Source organism: Sebastes fasciatus, chromosome 11 (assembly GCF_043250625.1).
Source record: "Sebastes fasciatus isolate fSebFas1 chromosome 11, fSebFas1.pri, whole genome shotgun sequence".
Taxonomy (NCBI): Eukaryota; Metazoa; Chordata; class Actinopteri; order Perciformes; family Sebastidae; genus Sebastes; species Sebastes fasciatus.
Genome location: NC_133805.1, coordinates 34,904,228 through 34,925,757, shown reverse-complemented (window position 1 = coordinate 34,925,757; position 21,530 = coordinate 34,904,228). Strand labels below are relative to the sequence as shown.

At 42.5% G+C, this 21,530-nt stretch overlaps 1 protein-coding gene across 3 annotated transcripts in view; it reads left to right on the top strand.

Moving 5' to 3' along the window:
• The window catches only part of agla (amylo-alpha-1, 6-glucosidase, 4-alpha-glucanotransferase a), a 46,611-nt gene that overhangs the window by 21,331 nt on the left and 3,750 nt on the right, over positions 1 to 21,530 (top strand). For 2 of the 3 annotated variants that reach the window (XM_074652347.1, XM_074652348.1), the window contains exons 9-34: positions 729 to 831; positions 1,241 to 1,338; positions 3,015 to 3,154; positions 3,450 to 3,637; positions 6,771 to 6,894; positions 7,482 to 7,645; positions 7,884 to 7,985; positions 9,497 to 9,652; positions 9,861 to 10,011; positions 10,143 to 10,267; positions 10,378 to 10,490; positions 12,135 to 12,269; positions 12,554 to 12,684; positions 14,225 to 14,361; positions 14,998 to 15,131; positions 15,249 to 15,424; positions 15,656 to 15,758; positions 15,917 to 16,040; positions 16,613 to 16,714; positions 16,927 to 17,038; positions 17,165 to 17,300; positions 17,601 to 17,713; positions 17,849 to 18,060; positions 19,557 to 19,654; positions 19,830 to 19,917; positions 20,506 to 20,639. In XM_074652347.1, the coding sequence (XP_074508448.1) occupies positions 729 to 831; positions 1,241 to 1,338; positions 3,015 to 3,154; positions 3,450 to 3,637; positions 6,771 to 6,894; positions 7,482 to 7,645; positions 7,884 to 7,985; positions 9,497 to 9,652; positions 9,861 to 10,011; positions 10,143 to 10,267; positions 10,378 to 10,490; positions 12,135 to 12,269; positions 12,554 to 12,684; positions 14,225 to 14,361; positions 14,998 to 15,131; positions 15,249 to 15,424; positions 15,656 to 15,758; positions 15,917 to 16,040; positions 16,613 to 16,714; positions 16,927 to 17,038; positions 17,165 to 17,300; positions 17,601 to 17,713; positions 17,849 to 18,060; positions 19,557 to 19,654; positions 19,830 to 19,917; positions 20,506 to 20,639 (3,399 nt within the window). Of the gene's footprint in view, positions 1 to 728; positions 832 to 1,240; positions 1,339 to 3,014; positions 3,155 to 3,449; positions 3,638 to 6,770; positions 6,895 to 7,481; positions 7,646 to 7,883; positions 7,986 to 9,496; positions 9,653 to 9,860; positions 10,012 to 10,142; positions 10,268 to 10,377; positions 10,491 to 12,134; positions 12,270 to 12,553; positions 12,685 to 14,224; positions 14,362 to 14,997; positions 15,132 to 15,248; positions 15,425 to 15,655; positions 15,759 to 15,916; positions 16,041 to 16,612; positions 16,715 to 16,926; positions 17,039 to 17,164; positions 17,301 to 17,600; positions 17,714 to 17,848; positions 18,061 to 19,556; positions 19,655 to 19,829; positions 19,918 to 20,207; positions 20,342 to 20,505; positions 20,640 to 21,530 lie in introns of all 3 variants that reach the window. The other variant, XR_012595973.1, reaches the window with a different exon arrangement.

Sequence of the window (21,530 nt, the reverse complement as noted above, 5' to 3'; positions counted from 1 at the left end):
TTGTCATTTTTTTTGTATGAAGTGGCTGGTGATTTGACCAGCAGTCAATTCTCTTTGGCTTCACTGCTGAAAGGTTAACTTTGCTAAGACAAGAACATGATATAACACTAGCAATATTTTAATAATGTTCTAGATGTTGTCTGTTTAGTGTTTTTTTTTATTCAGTTCATGAAAATTGAAACTAACATGCGGTTGGTTCGCTGCTAACGGCCCTTGCTTTTATGAACAAATGAGCTTTTGTTCACATAAAATTGGAGATATAGAATATTCCTGCTCGATAAATCCATTCAGTTAGGTTTCACTTTCAACCCAATTAATATCATTCTTCTAACATCTGACATGTCCAACTCTAAAATATCAGGAAACCACTTGAAGTGTGACACTATTGCCATGCATTGAAAAGAAAGTTGAACAGAATCGGCACAACAAATGACAACTTTAAAGTAGGATTATATGTTTGTGGTTGACATTCCATTGATAACCATAAATCATAAACTAAAAGCAAGAACATATGCAGCACACAAATACTGTGTACCATTGCAGTTTCTGACCATTGAGACGTGTGTGAACAGGCTCAAAAGCATAATCCTGAACTGGCAGGCCCTTTAATACTATTTCTACAATTAAGTACACTATGTATACATATATGTATGTGTACTGTATGTAGCACTTTGCAGAATATAGAGTGGTGGTATTTTTTGATTTATGTTACCTCTCTCTCTCTCTAGCTCCTCCCCACAGCACATTGAGGAGTGCTGTGGTTGGCTGAGACAGAAACTGACCGAGCTGAATGAAGAACAGCACCACATCATGCACCAGCATCAGGAGCAGGTAAGGGAGTGTGTCATGTACCACCAGGCAGGGTTACTGCTATACAAGTAATAATTAGAATGCAGTTGTACAGCATGACCAAGCACTAAAGGAAGGTCAGACATGTATGAGTACACGTGGGAGCCAGCTGGAGCCAAACCTGACACCTGTTGCTAATGATCTCAGTGGAGTCATGGAGGAGATGCTGTCATAGATACTGGAAATGTTCAAATGCCTCATGTCAAAATATGTTTATTACTTGTATACTGACGACCAGAATAGTGCACTGTCAGCAGTAGAGCGCAGTGTATTCTGCATAGTATTTGTATAAAGTGTGGAATTGGACACACATTGAGGGTTTCCCAGAATACATAATGCATCCGGTGCATCAGTCAGTGTTTCATTGTGTTCTTCCTCTTCTTTCATCAAGGCTGCTAGCTGTATTGTGGGAAACGTATTGTACGAGCGTCTGGCAGACCACGGCCCCAAACTTGGTCCTGTTAGCAGGAAAGACCCTCTGATTACCAGGTAAGGAAGTTATAGAGATGAGTTTAAGGAGAGTGGAAAAGGAATTAGATTGATACAGTACAATACATCCTTTTTAGGTCCGATTCCCTATTCATTTGAGATGCCAGCTGAAAAATCACTGCAATTATTCCTGTAGTGTTGCACTGCATCGGACCATGTGGGACTGCTGTATGTTGCTACAGGAACTACTGTCCACTACTGAAACTTCAGTGCGTGGGAGTCAGAACAGATGGGATGACACAGTCAATGAGTCCATTTACACCTGACACCTGGTATCATTGGCTTGTAGTCACATAAGGCTTATACTGTATATGTAGAAGCAATCGGTGTTCATTTTGTTAACGAAAACTATGACAAAATATGTTCGACAACGATGTTCGTCACGACGGTGACGATATCAAACATGTAATAACTTTGACGAAAAAAGATGAGACTAAAAATCGAGACAAAAATCTCTCCTTACTTTTGGCACCTTCCACCTTCTCTTCCCCTGTCTCTGTCTCAAACACACACACACACACACACACACACACACACACACAGCGCTGTGGCGCTCAGTCCGTTTCTGTCTCACACCTCAATCCTGACAATTGTGCTACTGTAATGCATAAAGTTGGTGGTTTGTGGGTCTGAACGGGTTCTGGCGGTTGAGTAATGCATATTTTCACATGTTGAGTGTACGGATTGGCTCTCATAACGGACCGCTGGGTGCCACCGAACCACGCATCAATAATGAGCGCAGTCAGGAGGACTCTTCTTTATCATTCAACCTGTATTCTTCATCAGATAATGATAAGATAATATTTTATGTGAAATGAGTTTGACTAAAATGACAGAAATGTTCAATATAATCTGATGACTAAACAGGAATACGATTAAATTCTAAAAAAAAAGTGGGTAGAAATGGAGCAAATATGATTAAAAAAAGTTACTTTTATAAAACAGTCACTATAGCCTGACAGTATAGTGCATGAGACAGGTAATCTGAAAAAGAAAATCATGTTCCTCAGTGTCCTTCGGTGCTCCTAACGGCATCTGCAAGATTTCACAGACCGGAGGAAAATAACCAATCAGAGCTGATCTGGAGTCTGCCGTCTCTGAGCAGCTGTCAATCACTCGCGAACTCCGATCAAACGGTCAAACTAGGCAGCGCTGATCAAATATGAATCAATATTCTGTTACTGTAATGCCTATTTCTCTCCTCAGATGTGTTCAGAAACATCTTGTAGTGTACTGTTTAGCTGTAAATTGAGAAAGTTTGTGACCCGGCAGCCATCCCTCCTGTCGCGATTCAGCCGTGAGATTGGCAGTCGAATCAGGCTCCGTTAGATCGAGTTGTTGAATAGTCGACTATTCGGGGTCGGGGACAAAGATATCTTTGTCAGATGCTTATGTCTTTGAGCTCACTGAACATCAACATGCATGTTACAGTTTGGTGTTAATCCACATACACCCAGAAGATACTCTGGGAATACTTTACCAGCCATGTTGTATGCAGCATGGCAGCTACTGGAGATAACCTTCTTTGTGAATTGTAACGGTCGAGGTGGATGATACAGACACATGGTAAATGTTCTAGCTCCATCCTAAACAGATAAAGAGGGATATGAGGTTTATGAGAATGCCACAGGTGTGAGTGTTGGTGGATCTCAGTGTTTCTCATCTGTCTGTCTCAGGTATTTCACCTTCCCATATCAAGACATGACTCTGGAGCAGGAGATGAAGCTGCTGGACCAGCCAGAGAAGATGTGTCACTTCCTGGCTCACAACGGTTGGGTGATGGGAGACGATCCACTGCGCAACTTTGCTGAGCCAGGTAAATATATTAAAGTTCTTAGAAAACAGTTGGGTACAGAGAGTATAAGAAGAGAGGAGTAAACCAGGGTGAAGAGGGGGATCCTCGTTCCTCCCTCTGTCATCGAGCTTTATCCACTTTTTATATGGGGTAAAACACATTGGAATTTCTGGTGTCCATTAATATGGGTCTGAGAATCTCAGTGTAATGTACTGTAAGCTATTTTCAGGTTGTAAGTACAGTATGTGTAACAGGCTGCACTGATGAAGTTGTGATTCCTTGTATCAGCATTGGTCTGTGTCCGTGCTTCTTCTAGGCTCCAATGTGTACGTGCGTCGGGAGCTGGTGTGCTGGGGCGACAGCGTCAAACTCCGCTACGGCAACGGGCCTGAGGACTGCCCCTACCTGTGGGCCCACATGCAGAAATACACCGAGATCACAGCCAGATATTTCCACGGAGTCAGACTGGACAACTGCCACTCTACGCCGTTACACGTAGCCGAGGTATTGTCATACATTATCATATTATCATGCAGTTAAGTAGATGTCCTTAAAGACACTGACTGACCAGTACAGCACTCACTGTAATGAATTACATTTTTAATTTTCAGGGTGTAGTATATTGTGGTGGTGTTGTGGACAACATAGTTTTTTTGTTCCTCCACATACATAAGTCTGGTGGACACAATGAGTACATTGTGTACATACACACTTGTATCCTGATTGTGATGGAGTTTTGGAGTATGCTGCCTATGTGTTGCGTGTGTAAACATCATATCTAGCAGGCCCGGTTCTACACTGCTTTGGGGTCAGTAAGAGATGTTGGTTGGTCGCCAATGACAGGTGTTAATATGAGTGTTCTTTAGGACTGTAAGCTATAACATGCACTGTTTTCTGTTTTAGAGGACCTACCTGTTGATATAAATAACACTCCTGTCCAAATTGTCAACAGCTTCAAGTTCCTAGGCATCCATATTTCTGACTTCCTCTCCTGGTCCCTGAACATCAGTTGTGTCATAAAAAGGGCACAACAGAGACTTTATTTTCTGAGGTGTTTAAAGAAACATGGTATGTCCACTAAAACCCTCATCAACTTCTACCGGTCCACGATAGAAAGCATCTTAACTGGTCTGGTTTGGCAACATTACATCATATGACCACAAACTCCTGATGAGGACAGTGAAAACAGCATCTAAAAAATGATTGAATCACCGTTACCACAGTTACAGGACATTTACACCACTCGCTGCAGGAAGAAAGCTCTTTGTATCATGCAGGACACAAGTCATCCAGCATATACTCTGTTCTCTTATCTCCATTCAGGGAAGCGCCTACTGAGCATCAGAGCTCGGACCTCTCGCCTCAGAGACAGTTTTTACCCTCAGGCAGACGGTCAGACTGCTCAACAGTAGTCTGACCGCAGAATGCAGAGCTGTGGATTTTTTTTAATGTTTTTTTGGGTTGTTTTATAATTGTATTCTCAGGTATTGTCTTATCTATTGTAGTATTTATCTAGTGTACTATTTCTAGATTTTAAGGGCTGAGAGAGAGCCAGGGTAAACTGTACACTGTACTTTTAAATGCATATGACAAATAAACTATAAACTTGAAACTTTAGAGTACAAGCAGGCTGTGTACAGCAATCAGGGCTCTCCACAAGTATCTGGAGTAGTCAGCTAGAGGGGTCCGGGGGCCTCTGGCTAATGCCACTATTCCATCATATATACTGATCTTAGCATATTGTAGTGAGTTGGTCCCTGATTGTAAACATGTAGTGAATTATTGTAAAGGAGAATTAGGCTTTTAGCTCACACAGTCTGCAAATAACTATTAATATTTAAAACCACGCCTATTCCTGACCCATCTGAACTTTTGTAATTAAGAATCATTAGACCTTATAGGTGTTTATATATTAGGGCTGTCAAAGTTACCGTGATAATAACGCGTCAAGTGCAGTTTGGGGGCAAGTCATAGTCAAGTCAGCACACTGACACACTGACAGCTGTTGTTGCCTGTTGGGCTGCAGTTTGCCATGTTATGATTGGAGCATATTGTTTTATGCTAAATGCAGTACCTGTGAGGGTTTCTGGACAATATCTGTCATTGTTTTGTGTTGTTAATTGATTTACAATAATACATATATACATACTTTTGCATAAAGCAGCATATTTGCTCACTCCCATGTTGATAAGAGTATTAAATACTTGACAAATCTCCCTTTAAGGTACATTTTGAACAGATAAAAAATGTGCGATTAATTTGCAATTAATCGCGATTGAATATTTTAATTAATTTAATTGACAGCCCTAATATATATATATATATATATATATATATATATATATATATATATTTCATACACTCACACAGATGTTAACAGGTTGTAAAACAGTAAGTAAAACTATATAGGGTAAAGTAACAATAAGTGAAGTGCTCAAGAGTACAACAGTTTTATGGCCTGTGGGATGAAACTGTCCCTGAGCCTGGTGCTGCAGTACCGTCTGCACCCAGACAGCAGCAGGCAGAACAGTTTGTGGTTGGGGTCTCTAATAATCCTGTTGGCCTTCTTCCTGCACCTCTGGGTGTAGAGGTCCTCCATGGATGGCAGCTCCATCCTGTTGATGTGTTGTACAGTTTTCACCCCACCCTTTGTAGAGCCCTTCAGTTGAGGGGCGGCGCAACTGCCGTACCTGCGGCCGGTCCGGATACTCTCGATGGTGCACCTGTAGAAGTTGCAGAGTATCCTGGAGTCCATGTTGAACCTCCTGCAGCGGCTGGCTGGTACTGTCTAGCCTGAGAATGAGCTTTAGTTCAAAAATAAAACAGTGATGCTCACTATGGTCACGTTCTTATGACATACCTGCAGGAAAGAGTGCTGTAAACTTACCCGACCACACTGACTGATAGACATGTTCATGCCACGGGTGAACTTAGGCATAAACAGAGAGAGGACACTTGCTAGTATCCTGTTTATTTATTGTGTTTTTAACATAATAAAAGTTGCATATTGTAGAGTTACATGGTTTAAGAAGGAAAGGAAGATGTAATCTGATTGCAGACTGGTTTTATGTTACTGTATGTGTATAAAGGTAGATGCATCCTGTATATCAGTGTTAACAGTAGACCCTTCTCTTCTCCCTGTCTGTAATGCTGCTGTATTGTCTCGTCCAGGCCATGTTAGATGCAGCCAGAGCGGTCAGACCCAATCTGTATGTGATAGCTGAACTGTTTACAGGCAGCGAGCTCGTTGACAATGTGTTTGTGAACCGGCTGGGAATTAGCAGCCTGATACGAGGTACAACTCTTCTGCATGAATTAACTTTGTGTTTTTGTCTCTTTCTTCTTCTCTTGTCACTGCATTGTTCTGCATTCTTCCTCTTCATATCCCCTCTCCTTTTATCTCTTTACTCTGACTCTCCATGTTCATGGACTGAATGACTGCATGTTGTGGGCCTGTTATCACTAACTGGCTGCATTCACCCTCTCCTCCTCCTCCTCCTCCTCCTCCTCCTCCTCCTCCTCCTCCTCCTCCTCCTCCTCCTCCTCCTCTATCTGTCCTTTCTTGTTTCTTCCCCCAACCTCCTCTCTTGCACTGACTGCACTGGTTCTGGTGTGTTGCCTTGCTGTGGTTGACCAGTTCATGCTGGACGTGGCCAGAACAGTTTGTCCTAACCTTTATGTGGTGGCTGAACTGTTCACCGGCAGCGAGGAGCTGGATAATGTCTTCGTAACCAAGCTAGGGATCACATCGCTGATACGAGGTACAGTCATTTATATGTTCAAAATGCACACACACACACTACATACACTTACATATACAATATAATCCAGGGCTCAACAGAGACTACGTTTACATGCCCACTAATATTCCACTGTTATTCCGAATGACAATACTCTGAATTGAATACAGACACATAAACAGCATATTTTAACATATTTCGTTTGGATATTCTGAATAAAGCCTTATTCTGAATGGAGCATTTTCAGATTAAAACATGTGGGATATGCCGATATTATTCTGGTTTTAGGAGCATTTTTTGGACATGAATACAGCACATTCGGAATATGCGTCTCAATTGCGTCAGTATGTGACACACGGCCTCTCGCCTGTTTGTGGCCAGCTCGGTGCGTTGTACACAAACCAACAGTCCACACATTGGTGAACCTGTGTCCTAAAGCTTGTGAGCTTGTGTTGTCCATCAACAGCTGCATTGCCAGATTGGAATGTGACCCTGAATTACACTACGTAGCGCTTGAATGTGTGAAGTGGTGTACAGCGCTGCAGCAGTATGGATTGTGTGTTGTGATAACTGTCCTCTCATGTCTCATTATCTTGTCCCGTCCACAGAGGCCATGTCAGCCGGCGACAGCCACGAAGAGGGCCGGCTGGTCTATCGTTACGGAGGCGAGCCGGTTGGAGCTTGTGTTCAGCCCAGTCTCCGCCCACTGATGCCCACCATTGCCCATGCCATGTTTCTTGATGTAACCCATGACAACGAGTGTCCCATACAGGTGAGTCTCTGTCAAGGTCAGGTTAGGATGGGGTTGAATGACTGAAGATGCTGATAACCGTTTGCTTTAGAATGCATTATCTTTTATTTTTTTTACATCAACCTTTTTGAATGTTTCCCTAGAATGTAATTGTTGTGGCTTTTCCTTCTTAACTGATTCATAAATCCTGCCATGTATACAATTCTAATCGCTAATCCGATCGGTAATCGCTGTGGGTTTGCCTCTCTTTGTCATACAGCTGCGTTCAGCTCTGGATTCCCTCCCCAGTTCTGCTATGGTCTCTATGGCCTGCTGTGCTACTGGTTCCACCAGAGGATATGATGAATTAGTGCCACATCAGGTTATTTACACACACACACACACACACACACACACACACACACACACACACACACACACACACACACACACACACAAGATATTACTTCCATCTGATGAATATCATTTTGGCTCCACAGTATTTCTTAGCGTTTAACCATATTTGTGGCTTGTTTTGAGCGTTTAAGAAACGAATTCCTCGATATTGGCTTATTTATTGCAAATATAAAAATATGGTTGATGCTAGTTCTAACTCACACAGGCTCCGCCCCCTCTACTGGACTCTAAAAAAGACCATGTTTTTAGGGAGTCCCAAACATGGCAAATTATCTTTAAAGCATTTTGTATTTCCTTAAGTGGGCATTTATTTAGTCGTGCAGGTTTTCTTTTTTATTCCTTTTTTTCAAACATAGCGTAACAAACATAACAAAACATAACACCGGTGCCATAATACAAAAAATGATGTCTTACATTTAACATTTAATGTGTACATACATATATACACACACATACACATCGCTTCCCACTCCCACACAGAGACAGGTCCAGCCTTCTTCCCACCCCGAGAGGTAAAGTTACAGAAAAAAATAAAATAAAAATAATTTTAAAAATAATTTAATTAACTAGTTAAAATTAAAGGTAATAAGTACTACAATAATATAATTCATGGTAGTAAGATAGAAACCTTAAATAAATAAACTAATTAATTAATTAATTAATTAATTAATTAAGTGTAAAAAAAAAACAGCACATAGAAAATAGTAATTATGTACTTAATAATATAATAATAGTAATTAATAATTCTTATTACCATAGAAAGCAGGTTAAGTATATTCTATATAAGTGATCCATGTATCCCATATCCTATAGAAAAACGGTGGGCTACCTCTTATAGCATAGGTTATTTTTTCCAAGGGAGCACATTAATTTACCTCATTAATCCACTGAGTAATATTGGGGGGATCCTCATGATTCCACTTAGATGTGATACATCTATTGGCATCAGTGATGGCCAGGTTAAGAAAAAACCCTTATCCTCTTGGAGGGAAGATTCAGATCAGTCGGGTCCCCCAACAATAGTAATCACCGGGGAAAGAGATATTTTCCTTGATAGGACTTTTCCAAGAATGTTACCGTGCAGGTATTCACACTTTCTCAGAAATAGCAGCCGTATAACACAGCGAACTTCCCAATGTGGGAAAAATAACGTTAGCCAGATTGCTTTTTGTTTGTATACATTTGAGTGGATTTTAGCTTCATTCTGTGGGTTTTCACTCAGAGAAGAGTTGAAAACAAATATTAATTCATATGTTGTTATTATTATTATAAACTGAAATGAATTTGAACTGAACTCAGAAACCGTTCCCCAGCACTGAGTAATAGTGTGCTGTATATGGGCTGATATAATCTATCGTCTACATGCAGTACCTAGCATCTATACTGGACACAACACACACCTGCGCAACTCGCTCAAACTGGAACAGATATTGTAGTATCAGTAGATTAACAGACTGTGTGTGTGTGTGTGTGTAGATCTCTGTGGTGAAGGAGGAGCGTTTTTACCCTAAGTGGAACCCCTCAGCGCCCCCCACTTCCACTGGTGAGGTTGGACCCCAGACTGGCATCATAGCTGGGAAACTGGCACTCAACAAGCTGCACCAGGAACTGGCTTTCCAGGGATTCTCACAGGTACCATAATGTACTTGTGCATGTGTGTTTGATATAATGACACATTAACTCGCTCTGCAATCTGTTTAAGGTTTTTAAGTAAAAAAAAAAAGGAAAGCAGTTTTGATAGCTCCATCTTTGGTGCTGATTATTGCTGTGTCTCCTCACTACCTTTCATAGAGATCACTTAGCGTGTCCAAGTTGAATCTCTAATCTTCTTCCTCTCCAGGTGTTTGTAGACCAGGTTGATGCGGATATTGTTGCAGTTACTCGACACTGTCCCAGCACACACCAGTCTGTGGTGACGGTGTGCAGGACAGCCTTCTGGAACCCCAAAACCCACCAGTACGACACCAACGTCCCACCCATGTTCATACCTGGTATGACGATAACATCATCACCGTTATATTAGAAATCAAACATGTATTTCTAAATATCAGGCTTCCAACAAATCTTCCCAATGCTGACAATATCTCTCTCTCTCTCTCTGTGTCTCTCTCTCTCTCTCCAGGGAAGATAGAGGAAGTGGTACTGGAGGCGAGGACAGTGGAAAGGCCTGCTGGGAGTTATAAGAAGGATGACAAACACATCAACGGCATGCCAGAATACACTGTGGAAATAAAGGAGCATATATCGGTAAATATTGCGATGATCATTTTTAGAATCAGAGCAATTCTGTGTATTATTGAAATAAATGAGCATACCAATAAAATAATTATAATATCTATATATATATATCTATATAGTTACAGGAGAGTACAGTGGTGAAGCAAGCTGGAGTGATATCTAAAGATCGATCAGAGTTTGTGCAGGAGATCACCTTTCAGAAGTTGACACCTGGCAGCGTCATCGCCTTCAGGTAAACCACACACACACACACCGACACAAAACCTCAGCACAAAGTGAAACCAGTACTGTATTTGCATCAGCGTTGAAGAAACATCGCAAGTTGTTCCAATACCATTCTTTCCTTCCCGATACCTGAACTTATCTGAACTTACCGTATCGGCCGATACGGAGTTCCGATCAGATACCAGTGCATTAAAAACAAAATATATTTTATTATTATTATTATTTAACAGCTGTATACTACTGACCCTGTGTGGATGTGATATGATGACTATCTTTGTTGTATCGCCTAACTCAGGTTAAACCCATTGTAAAACATGAACAAATGCATTCAGAGAATGAATGACATAGAACTTTCTTTTATTATCTAGTTTGACAGTCTTGACTAGAGTTGGGCCGGTGTAAACGTTTTCAAACCAGTTTGATATTAAGCCACAACTCCGGACCGGTATACAAAATTTTACCACCAGGTGTCGCACTAAACTCAGCAGCCGCTTGTCACAAACTGAGAGTAGCTGGTCCACCTTAACAGCCCACCTTAAGTGAGCCTGGGCTGTTGTTGTCGTTAGCTTCGGGGCTTCACTTTAATCAGCAGGTAGCCAACAAGACACAGGAACTTGGTTTGGGTCTTGAGGAGTTGTAGCACCGACAGTCTAAACTGTACACACACTGCACTGCTACGTTCACACTTATAACGTCAGTGTTAACTTCATTCACCGTCACACGCTCGCTTCGTCCCTCTCGACTGCACGCTCGTTAACGTTATGGGCCGCCAGGCTTGCAGTACACTGACGGAAACCCGTCTTGTCTCGTCACCCCAAAAAACACAAGAACTTTCTAGTAAAAAAACACAATGTGCGTAGTGCGCCCCTTCCCCCCTCCCTCCTCTACTGAAATTTGATCTCTGTCATGTTGCTGGTGTTATGTCGAAACTGCGACAGTGGTTCCATTAGTCCGTTTATACACAAACATAATGTTAATCACATATTGCTTATCACTAATGCAATGCAAGCTGGATTTAACGCCGTGACGTCGGAAGGTTGCTGATGTCGGCTACTTTTTCATTTGCCAGAACGTGTCATAATGACAAATGCCGGTTCAACAGGTTAGCCATAAAGTCAAACCGATGTAAGCTTGTGCACCGGACCGGACCGGCAAAACCGGGAATTGACCCAACTCTAGTCTTGACTGTAAAATATTGACACATTGCTGACATTTTGAAAGCTCTGGCTAACGTTACACGCTCTGCGAGCACCTGCCTGATCAGTACTGTGCATGTGCAGATCTCAACAGAGAAGAGAAAGAAGCGAGACGGCTCACTCGTTAGCTACTTCCATCATCAGCTCCAGGAAAAAACGATCGCTGCGTCCGAAATCGATGATGTACGGATCAGGTAGCGAGCGACACGTTGTTGCTGTTGTTGTTCCTGTGTAGCATAAATGAGCTGATAAATGATATGATAGCGTGTTATCGGATCGGTGAACACACTCCCGTACTCGCCGATACCTGATCCATTTCAGGCCTAATCGGAGGCAACTCTACAAGGCACGTTATCATCCTCTCCATGGTTTAACTAAAGGTCATTTATTAGCATTGTACATTTGGATCAGTTGTTAGTCACAGCGTTTTCTGTGACTCTTTCTCTTCCTCACAGGGTTAGTTTGGACCCCAAGGCCCAGAAGTTGGTGGGGGTGTTGAGGTATTATCTGACACAGTTCAGCCCAAAATATAGGAGAGGCAGTGCAGTAGATGATAACCCACCAGAAGCACTGCAGAAACCCCTGGCACAGTGAGTACAATCTCAGAAGACACAGAATATATATATATGTATATATATATGTATATATATATATATACATATATATATGTATATATATATACGTATATATATATACATATATATATGTATATATATATATATATATATAAGCTGTATATGATACATACTGTGAGGAATAAAACAGATGATAGATGATGATATGAAAAAGCAGCACCTGCATGTACAGTATCTCATTTGGTAAAGCCGCACATCCATTCTGAACTGTTTATTTGAAAGCTGTGTGTGTTTCACAGGCTGATGTCCAAGCTGACGTTAGCAGACCTGAATGTCCTGCTGTTCCGCTGCGACGCAGAAGAACAAGAAGATGGTGGAGGCTGCTACAGTATTCCAGGATGGGAGAGCTTCAAATACGCTGGACTACAAGGTAGTTAAACACAGTTTCTAGTTCATTAGGTGTATTGAAACAAACTAAGTGCTAAGGAAAGACAATTACAACATTCTATGCAGCTTTGTAGCGGTGTTGAAGGGTTACTTTGGTATTTTCAACCTGGACCCTAAGTGTCTAATGGGGACAATTTTGAAACTGGTCCAGTATTGATGGAGAACGCTGTAACCGGCAGCTGCTAAACAAGCTGCGAGGGCAATTGTGCAGCGTCAATGTAACATTATTGCCACTAAAACTTCTTGTTTTTACCACTGACAGGCTCAGGTTGTTATTATAAGTATCTGACTACATTATGGAAAGGACCCTACAGAAAAAATCAAACCTTTTTCTTTCCTTTCACTTGATCCGGTCAGTTTGTTATTGTGGGTAACCAAGTCTCGCTCAAAGAACAGTCTCGTTGTGAAATCTGAATATCCGGCAGCAACAGGTCCCACTCTTAAAAGCATTCTTCCTCTGTGGGCAGAAGGTCACAGCACCCACAGGAACACCACCAGTCTCCTGAGCTCCGAGGCCTTACAGCAGCTGGTTCACCCTCCTCTGCCTGTTGCCTCTCTCTCTCTCTCTCCTCGTCCGCTCTTCAATTTGTAGGAGCTCTTCATCTGTATACTCCGGCTCAAATAAATACGGGCCGCCATCAAATTCAAAGACCTGATCCACATTATCAAAATTATCGAAATGCTACATTTTCTGTACTGGTCTCCAACACAACAGACTCTTCCCAGCTCTTCTCTCACCAACTCTCACTCACATCCACCGTTGTCTTCAGAACAAGCCTCCTCCTCTCCTCCTTCTTTGTAGGACTCTTTCCATAATGTTGTCATACACTTATAATAATAACAGCCTGAGCCTGTCAGTGGCAAAAACAAGCACATTTTAGTGGACTGACACTGCACAATTGCCCTTGCAGCCCGGCGGCTGCAGCACTCTCACAATACTGGACTCATTTCAAAATTGTCCCCATTAGTCACTTCAACATAAAAAAAATGGGAAGATGGGGTCCAGGTTGAAAAATATCAAAGTTACCCATAGCTGCAGTGATTTTCGGCTGTGGCTCAGAGGGTAGAGCAGGTCGTCCACCAATCGGAAGGTCAGTGGTTCGATCCCCGGCTCCTCCGGTCACATGTCGATGCGTCCTTGAGCAACACACTGAACCCCAAACCGCTCCCGAAGGCATAGCCATCGTTGTGTGAATGAGTATTTAGATTAGTAGTTTGAGCATTAGATCCTGACACTTGCTCTGGGATTATGCTGAACATGCAGCAAAGATAAAGGATGATAACTTACAACAATCACTCGCTCAGTTTCTTTACACATGCATTAACAACAACAAAAGAACCAACTGTACACACTGGTGTTTTTAGTTTTTCACTTCACACCAGTATGGTAGTAAGTATGACCAAAACCTCTTGGCAGTCGTGTTTAGCTTTCACACTGATATTTGACCCTGGTATTTCTCACATCACTGGCCTACTGTGACGGGAGTGTGAATGTAGTTGTTGATGTTGTTGTGCCTGTGCAGGTCTGATTTCAGTGCTGGCTGAAATCCGTCCCAACAATGACCTGGGCCATCCTGTGTGTGCTAACCTCAGACAAGGGGACTGGCTGATCGACTTTGTCTCCAACAGACTGATACGCAGAGAGGGACCACTGGCACAGGTGAGGCTTTTACAGCCTTAAAGGGCCAGTCACCTAAATTACAAAAATACTTTTTGTTTTTGTTTTATTTGTTAAATGTGTGTGGTTTAAATGTTAAATGCGAAATTCAGAGCATATCTATGATTAAAGGATTGCCTTCACACGGCTCTCGACATGGAGATGGCTGAGCTGGCGGCTCACAGCTAACAGTGCTCACAGCTAATGGTGCTAACAGCACTAACCTGGGAGGGGGGGGTGGGGATTAGCGGGTGGGTGCTACGCTTCTGCGATGCCACTGTGGGTCAGGCGGTGTTATCAGCTGTAATCGCCTCATAAGGACAGTGCAGAACGGCAATCTAGCCACTGGGGCACGCCCACATGCACTAAAAGGCATGCCCGGCCTTCCCAGCTACATAAACAAAGCTCAGTGAAGCTCTGATTCCAACACACACGGAGGGAGAGAGACTTCATTCTCTGCTCAGGTAGACATTACTCCTCTATATCTTTACATAGCAAACACTGTTTGCTGCTTTATTAATGCTCTGAATATCATATAGAGAACCTGTAACCTGTAAGTGTGTGTTGGCTTCTTCACTATGATAAGTGTCCGCAGTCCTGAAGCCGATTCTGTAACATTGTAACATTGTGTGTCTGCAGGTGGGTCAGTGGTTGGGAGCTATGTTTGCCTACCTGAAACACATCCCACGCTACCTCATCCCGTGTTACTTTGATGCCATCCTGGTTTCAACCTACACTACAGCCCTGGACGCATCTAACAAACTCATGTCCAGGTAGGAATTATGGAAATTACATTGTTGAGATCTAAAATGAAAAGTCTAAAACTATGAATTCGATATGACTGATTTGTTGCAGTTAAGTGACATTTTTCCATCTCCTCGTCCAAACAGTTTCATCCAGAACGGCTCCAGCTTTGTTCGCTACCTGGCGCTGGGTTCAGTTCAGATGTGTGGCGTCGGACGCTTGCCCGCCCTCCCTCCCCTTTCTACGAAACTCGAGGACGTTCCCTACCGTGTCAGTCCAATCACAGGCCAGAAGGAGCAGTGCTGTGTCTCATTGGCTGCAGGTAGCCTAGCAACAGACGCTTAATGGCGTCTCTCTCTCTGTGGATAAAATTTACAACAAAATAAACCGAAAGAATCTTTTACAAAAGTGAAATTAAAACTTTAACAATGAATTGATCATTTCATGTTTTTTTTCAATCATCAGGAGTGTGAGATGAAGATTAAATTAAATAATTATAATATACATTTATACAGTATGTAGATGGCTGATTTAACTGATATACATTCTTTAGGTCTTCCTCATTTCTCCGCTGGGATTTTCCGTTGCTGGGGCAGAGATACTTTCATCGCTCTCAGAGGACTGATGCTGCTCACCGGGAGACACACCGAGGCTCGGTACGTATGCATGTGTGTGTGTGTATCACCTCCATTGTTTCTGATGAGACATTTTGAGTAAATTAGTAGTTGTGGTATTCTGGGTTACATTAACACATGTATCTGCCCTTCTGTAACTAAACTCTACAATTAACCGTTCTGTCTCGTGGTCTCCATAGTAACATCATCCTGGCCTTTGCGGGAACGTTGCGTCACGGTTTGATCCCCAACCTGCTGGGCGAGGGTCGCTGTGCTAGATTCAACTGTCGTGATGCTGTGTGGTGGTGGCTGCAGTGCATCCAGGTAGGAGGACACTGTAACCACTTATACTTACACACCAAAAACTGACAATAACTGCACTATACTGTATACTGACAGTGCAATATCATTACTACACAGGTGTAATTCATACTGTGCAAATGTTTTCAGGTGGAATTTCATTTCATTCTCACTGTGCAATATAATTTTTCCACTTGTGCAATTTTGTTAATAGTCTGTTTATTGTCAATACTGTATATACTGCTGCTATTTTTATACTTCCTTCTATTTAAATGGTTCTTATTTTGTTACACTGTGTTAGGTGATGCATCTTGTTTTTTGCACTATCCCCTTTGCTGCTGTACACTGCAAATTTCCTCACTGCGGGACTAATAAAGAAATATCTGATCTTATCTTATCTTAACATACACAGTCATGGGAAAATAGATGTAAAGAGGGAGGTAACTTTTTTTTCCGAAAAATCGTACATATTATACCTTTAACCTCATTATTCAAATAAACAGATAATGCATCGTTACATAAATGTATGATCTAATATGTTTTAATGATGTACTTTATTACTTACTTCTAAGTAATTACTATGTACTTTTGTTCAGGACTATGCTACCCACGTTCCTCAAGGGCAGGAAATCCTTCGCTGCCCCGTCACACGCATGTATCCTACTGATGACTGTGAACCCAAGACACCTGGAGAGGTGGTATGTACAACTTAAACACACACACACACACACACACACACACACACACACAGATAGAGGTTAGCAGCATGCGCTACCACTAGGAGTCACCAAAGTTAAAGATGTCCAAATCCTACACACACACACACAAATTCCAATCAAACAGTTACTCAACCAGCACCACAGTAATGTGCAACTTCACATGTACCGTATATATTCATGTGTGTGTGTAGGAGCAGCCTCTGTATGATGTGATCCAGGAGGCTCTGCAGCGCCACCTAGAGGGAATTTCTTTCAGAGAGAGAAACGCTGGACCCAAGATAGACATGCACATGAAAGATGAAGGTAGGACAGAGAGTGTGTGTGTTGTTTAAACTACACTACGTACAAATAATACAAGTAAAAGATAATGTACACATGGTACCTTCAGTACCAACACCAGTGTTTCTGAGCTCTTCCTCTCCTCTCCAGGGTTCAACGTGGTCACTAAGGTGGATCCGGCCACAGGTTTTGTGACTGGAGGGAACCGCTTTAACTGTGGCACATGGATGGACAAAATGGGAGAGAGCGAGAGAGCGAAGAACAAAGGCATGCCTGCTACCCCGAGGTAACACACTAACTGATCACACACACACACACACACACACACACACACAAACACACACCCTCAGTAGCAGCTGTCTTCACAAAACAAATCCCTCACAGGTGTTTTTAGGAAAGCCAGTTAGAAAAAGGTAAGTTCTCACTGCACTTTGCGTCAGATTTTGATCAAATGTGAGGTGTTTTCCTCAGTTTTACATCATCGTAATTGTGTACGTTGGTTTTTCACTATTTTCCGATGTTTTATAAACTAAATAAATCAAATAATTGAAGTGAATTTGTTTTCTGTAACTCCTTTTGTGTGCAGAGATGGAGCGGCGGTGGAGATAGTCGGTCTCAGTAAGTCAGCTGTTCGCTGGGTCGTGGAGCTCCATGCCGAAGGACTGTTCCCTTATGATGGAGCCAAAGTACACAGAGATGGTAATTTACACCCACCCACACACACACACACACACACGTTTTATTTGTATTTTCAGATAAAAGAAACATCTCCTGCACTCGTTCTGAATTACAGCAGCAGTGTGTAACGAACACTTTCCGTTCGTTGTGTTCCAGGTAAAGAAGTGTTCATCTCGTACTCCCAGTGGAACCAGCAGCTCCAGCAGTCCTTTGAAGCAGGTTACTGGGTGTCTGGCGACCCAAATGACCCCAATGAGAAGCGCCCTGATCTGGTGCACAAAAAAGGCATCTACAAGGACAGCTATGGAGCCTCCAGCCCCTGGTGTGACTACCAGCTGAGACCCAACTTCACTATTGCCATGGTGGTGGTAAGCAGACGCAGCTGAAACCTGCAGCCACTTCTCTGAATTGATGTGTAACTCAGGGGTCTCCAACAAGTAGCTCGCAGTTTCTCCCATTTGAGCGGCTCGCTAAAGGTTCAAAGACTATGAATATAAATTCCATAACACAAAGTCACTTTGTAAACCTGTTTAAATTTCTATCCAATCAACAGACATCCTGCCGATATGACTTGCGTTAAATAAACAAATATTGAAATGTGCATGTTAACTATGCTTACGTCAGCCTGGATGTCTTTACATTCAGAACCGGATTAGAATCAAATGTGTTGAATATAACTAGACTAAATGTTGTTTTCTAGAGCAGCAACAGTAATGTTTCCAACAGCAAAGTCACCATATAAAGTTATTAATATCTCACTGGAAACAAATCTAAAAATAGATCATATTCCTGACATCAAATGCTGAGTGACGTTTAAAAAGAATGAAGAACACAGACATCAGTTCTTCCTCCTGTTCTTAGATTACATTCAGACAGCTTTTTTTAGCTTGTGTCGCCGAGGGGTTAAGTTGCTCCAGTACTTTATGATAATAACACGGAGACTCAGTCTGCACCAAGACGGCAAGACCTTGTCAACGACAGCACATCTCCGCTTCACCTTTTCTGTTCCACCCTTCACAATAAACTCCCCGGACACACACACACACACACACTGGAACACTGCTTACTAGAGGGAACTAAAGTCATTCAGAGTCTTCACGAAGAGGCAACTCAACAAAAACACTTGTTTGTAACTAGTCGATTCTGCTCAAGTTATGGTGTACAGTATGACATTAAAGGGACTGTATGTAAGTTTTTACACGTATAAAAACATTTTAAATCGTTTTTTATTGCCAATGTGTGAACAGGTTGTATTGTAACCTAGAAAATGAGAAAAGAATCCCTTCAGAGCGATGAGAGACCCCTCCGCTTCGCGTCTGGGTGCAGCATCGCCCTGTCAGGGATTCTTTCACAACAATGACCGACTCGCTGTACATAATTCCTTTACTTATTTGACTCCTCACCCCTCTTAACCGGCCTGTAGGGGGCGTAAGTGATCAACAACTGCTTCAGCAGCAAAAGGTCTCTCCAGTCATCAGCTAGGCTAAAAACCAGGCCTTACCTCGTCTGTTGCAGGCCACATTCTGGCCTCTGTTGTGGCTCAAAAACTGACATCCATAGAAAAGTCTGGTCTCATTTTGAACCGGAGCATCTGCAGATTAATTCCACACCCGATATGTAATGATCCACTAAAGTTAGGCACGATATGAGATGAATAAATCCCTGTTTTTGTTTTCTTTGCCTCCATCTTGACTGTATGGGAGCCGGAATGGAAGATTGAATGGGATTCAACTGTTCTTTGTTTGTGGGGGGGGGGGAATCTTCACTCTACTGAGTTCACTCTTCTAGTTAGCTGATAGGTCTGTTGAGTGATTAGATCACTGAGTTGTGATTGGCTGGTTGACGTGATCTTCTGTGTTTAAAGTCTCCAGAGCTGTTTACAGTGGAGAGAGCCTGGAAGGCTCTGGAGGTGGCTGAGAATAAACTACTGGGACCACTGGGAATGAAGACACTTGACCCTGAGTAATATATACCTTCATACACTCACAACACACACATGGATGTTTTTAAAAGCCATGTGGGAGATCTACTGTATTCATCCCTGCTTGTAAATGTGATCATGACACGTTTAGTGGGAGGATTACTAGTTTCTCTTCTTTCAGTCTCATACTGACGGATTGTATTTGTGTCGTCCTAGTGACATGGTGTACTGCGGTGTCTATGACAACGCTCTGGACAACGACAACTACAACCTGACAAAAGGCTTCAACTACCACCAAGGACCGGTGAGTGTGGCTCAGCCTGTACTGCAGTTCAATAAGAGAAACACTGCTGCCTATAGAGCAGCTCATTCTATCGTCATTGTATTGAAAATGATAGACATCAGGATCAGGGAGCTGAAGAAGCAGCCATACATCTTCAACTCTAGCACACAGGCAGCTATTCATTCATTAACGTTTCAGTCTACAACTATAGACAAAATACACCGTGACATGTTAGTCACTTTCTCTGTATCAGGGCTGATTTAGGGTGTTTTATAACAACATATTTTGAAATGAATGTTTTGTTTTTGCAGTTGAGTCCATTGGCTAGAATAGTACAGTGTGCAACAGGAAGCTCAGCTCACACAGACGCCATTAACAAGAGACAGAGAGCAAAGCTACTCATCCTCACTTCAACTCAAGTGTTTGGAGAACTTTTCCCCGACATGTAAATCAGGTTGTGACAGGATGTTTCCTCTTAATGGTGCTGCAGCACAATTTTAATATTGTGTGTGTGTGTGTGTGTGTGTGTGTGTGTGTGTGTGTGTGTGTGTGTGTGTGTGCCTGTGTGTGTGCCTGTGTGTGTGCCTGTGTGTGTGCCTGTGTGTGTAGGAGTGGCTGTGGCCGGTAGGCTACTTCCTGCGTGCTAAACTCTACTTTGCCAAGAAGCTGGGAGAAGAAACGTACGCTAAAACAGTCACCCTGGTGAAAAATGTTCTGTCCCGACATTACACCCACCTGGAGAGGTACAGTACGACTGTTTCTGCTTTGCTTTGTTTCACATCATAAAATCATGGCAGATGACATGTCAGCACTATGATCCAACATCTTTCTCACCCCCCTGTAACTTCTTTTTACATGTTTTCAAATCTCACTCAGAGAGAGCGCATACCTCCACCAAGGTATATAACGTTACACTACGTTGTCTCTCATCCGTCATCTACCGCTTTTTTCTTTCTCACCGCGGACGGACAGCAGCTCCCGGCATACCTCGGAGTCCCACCACACGTCCACACACGTATCTCTCTGCTCTCAGAAGGAGGCAGGGCCACGCGTCATCAACGCGTTCATCAACGCGTTCATCAACGCGTTCATCAACGCGTTCATCAACGCGCTCATCAACGCGTTCATCAATGTGTTCATCAACGCGTTATCAGTTACACTGCGCATGTGTTATACCCTGTGGTCTTAATGCTCAGGCTGATCGGAATCCTTAAAAAAATTCCTGAATCTGGATCATGATCTGGATCGCCACCAAAATCTAAGGGATTGTTCATTGTGCCACACCCCACCCCTCCAAAACATTCATTCAAATCCATCGCAAACTTTTGGCGTAATCCTGCTAACAGACAAACAGACAGACAAACAAACCAGCGCCGGTGAAAACAAAACTTCCTTCCAAGGGAAGGGAGTAATAAAAACAAGCTGATATGTATATTGTGAATGTTGCTGAAGCAGCTCACATTATGTGAATGTCTTAGTTTGTCACGCGCTGTAGCATTAAGAGAATTTCAAAAGGCATACAGAAAGAATGGAAGGCACAGTATATATATATATATATATTTTGTAATGTTTAATGAATCATTTTATTTTTCATTGTTAGTGGATTGTCAGCTCTGACCCCCCCCTCCCTCTGC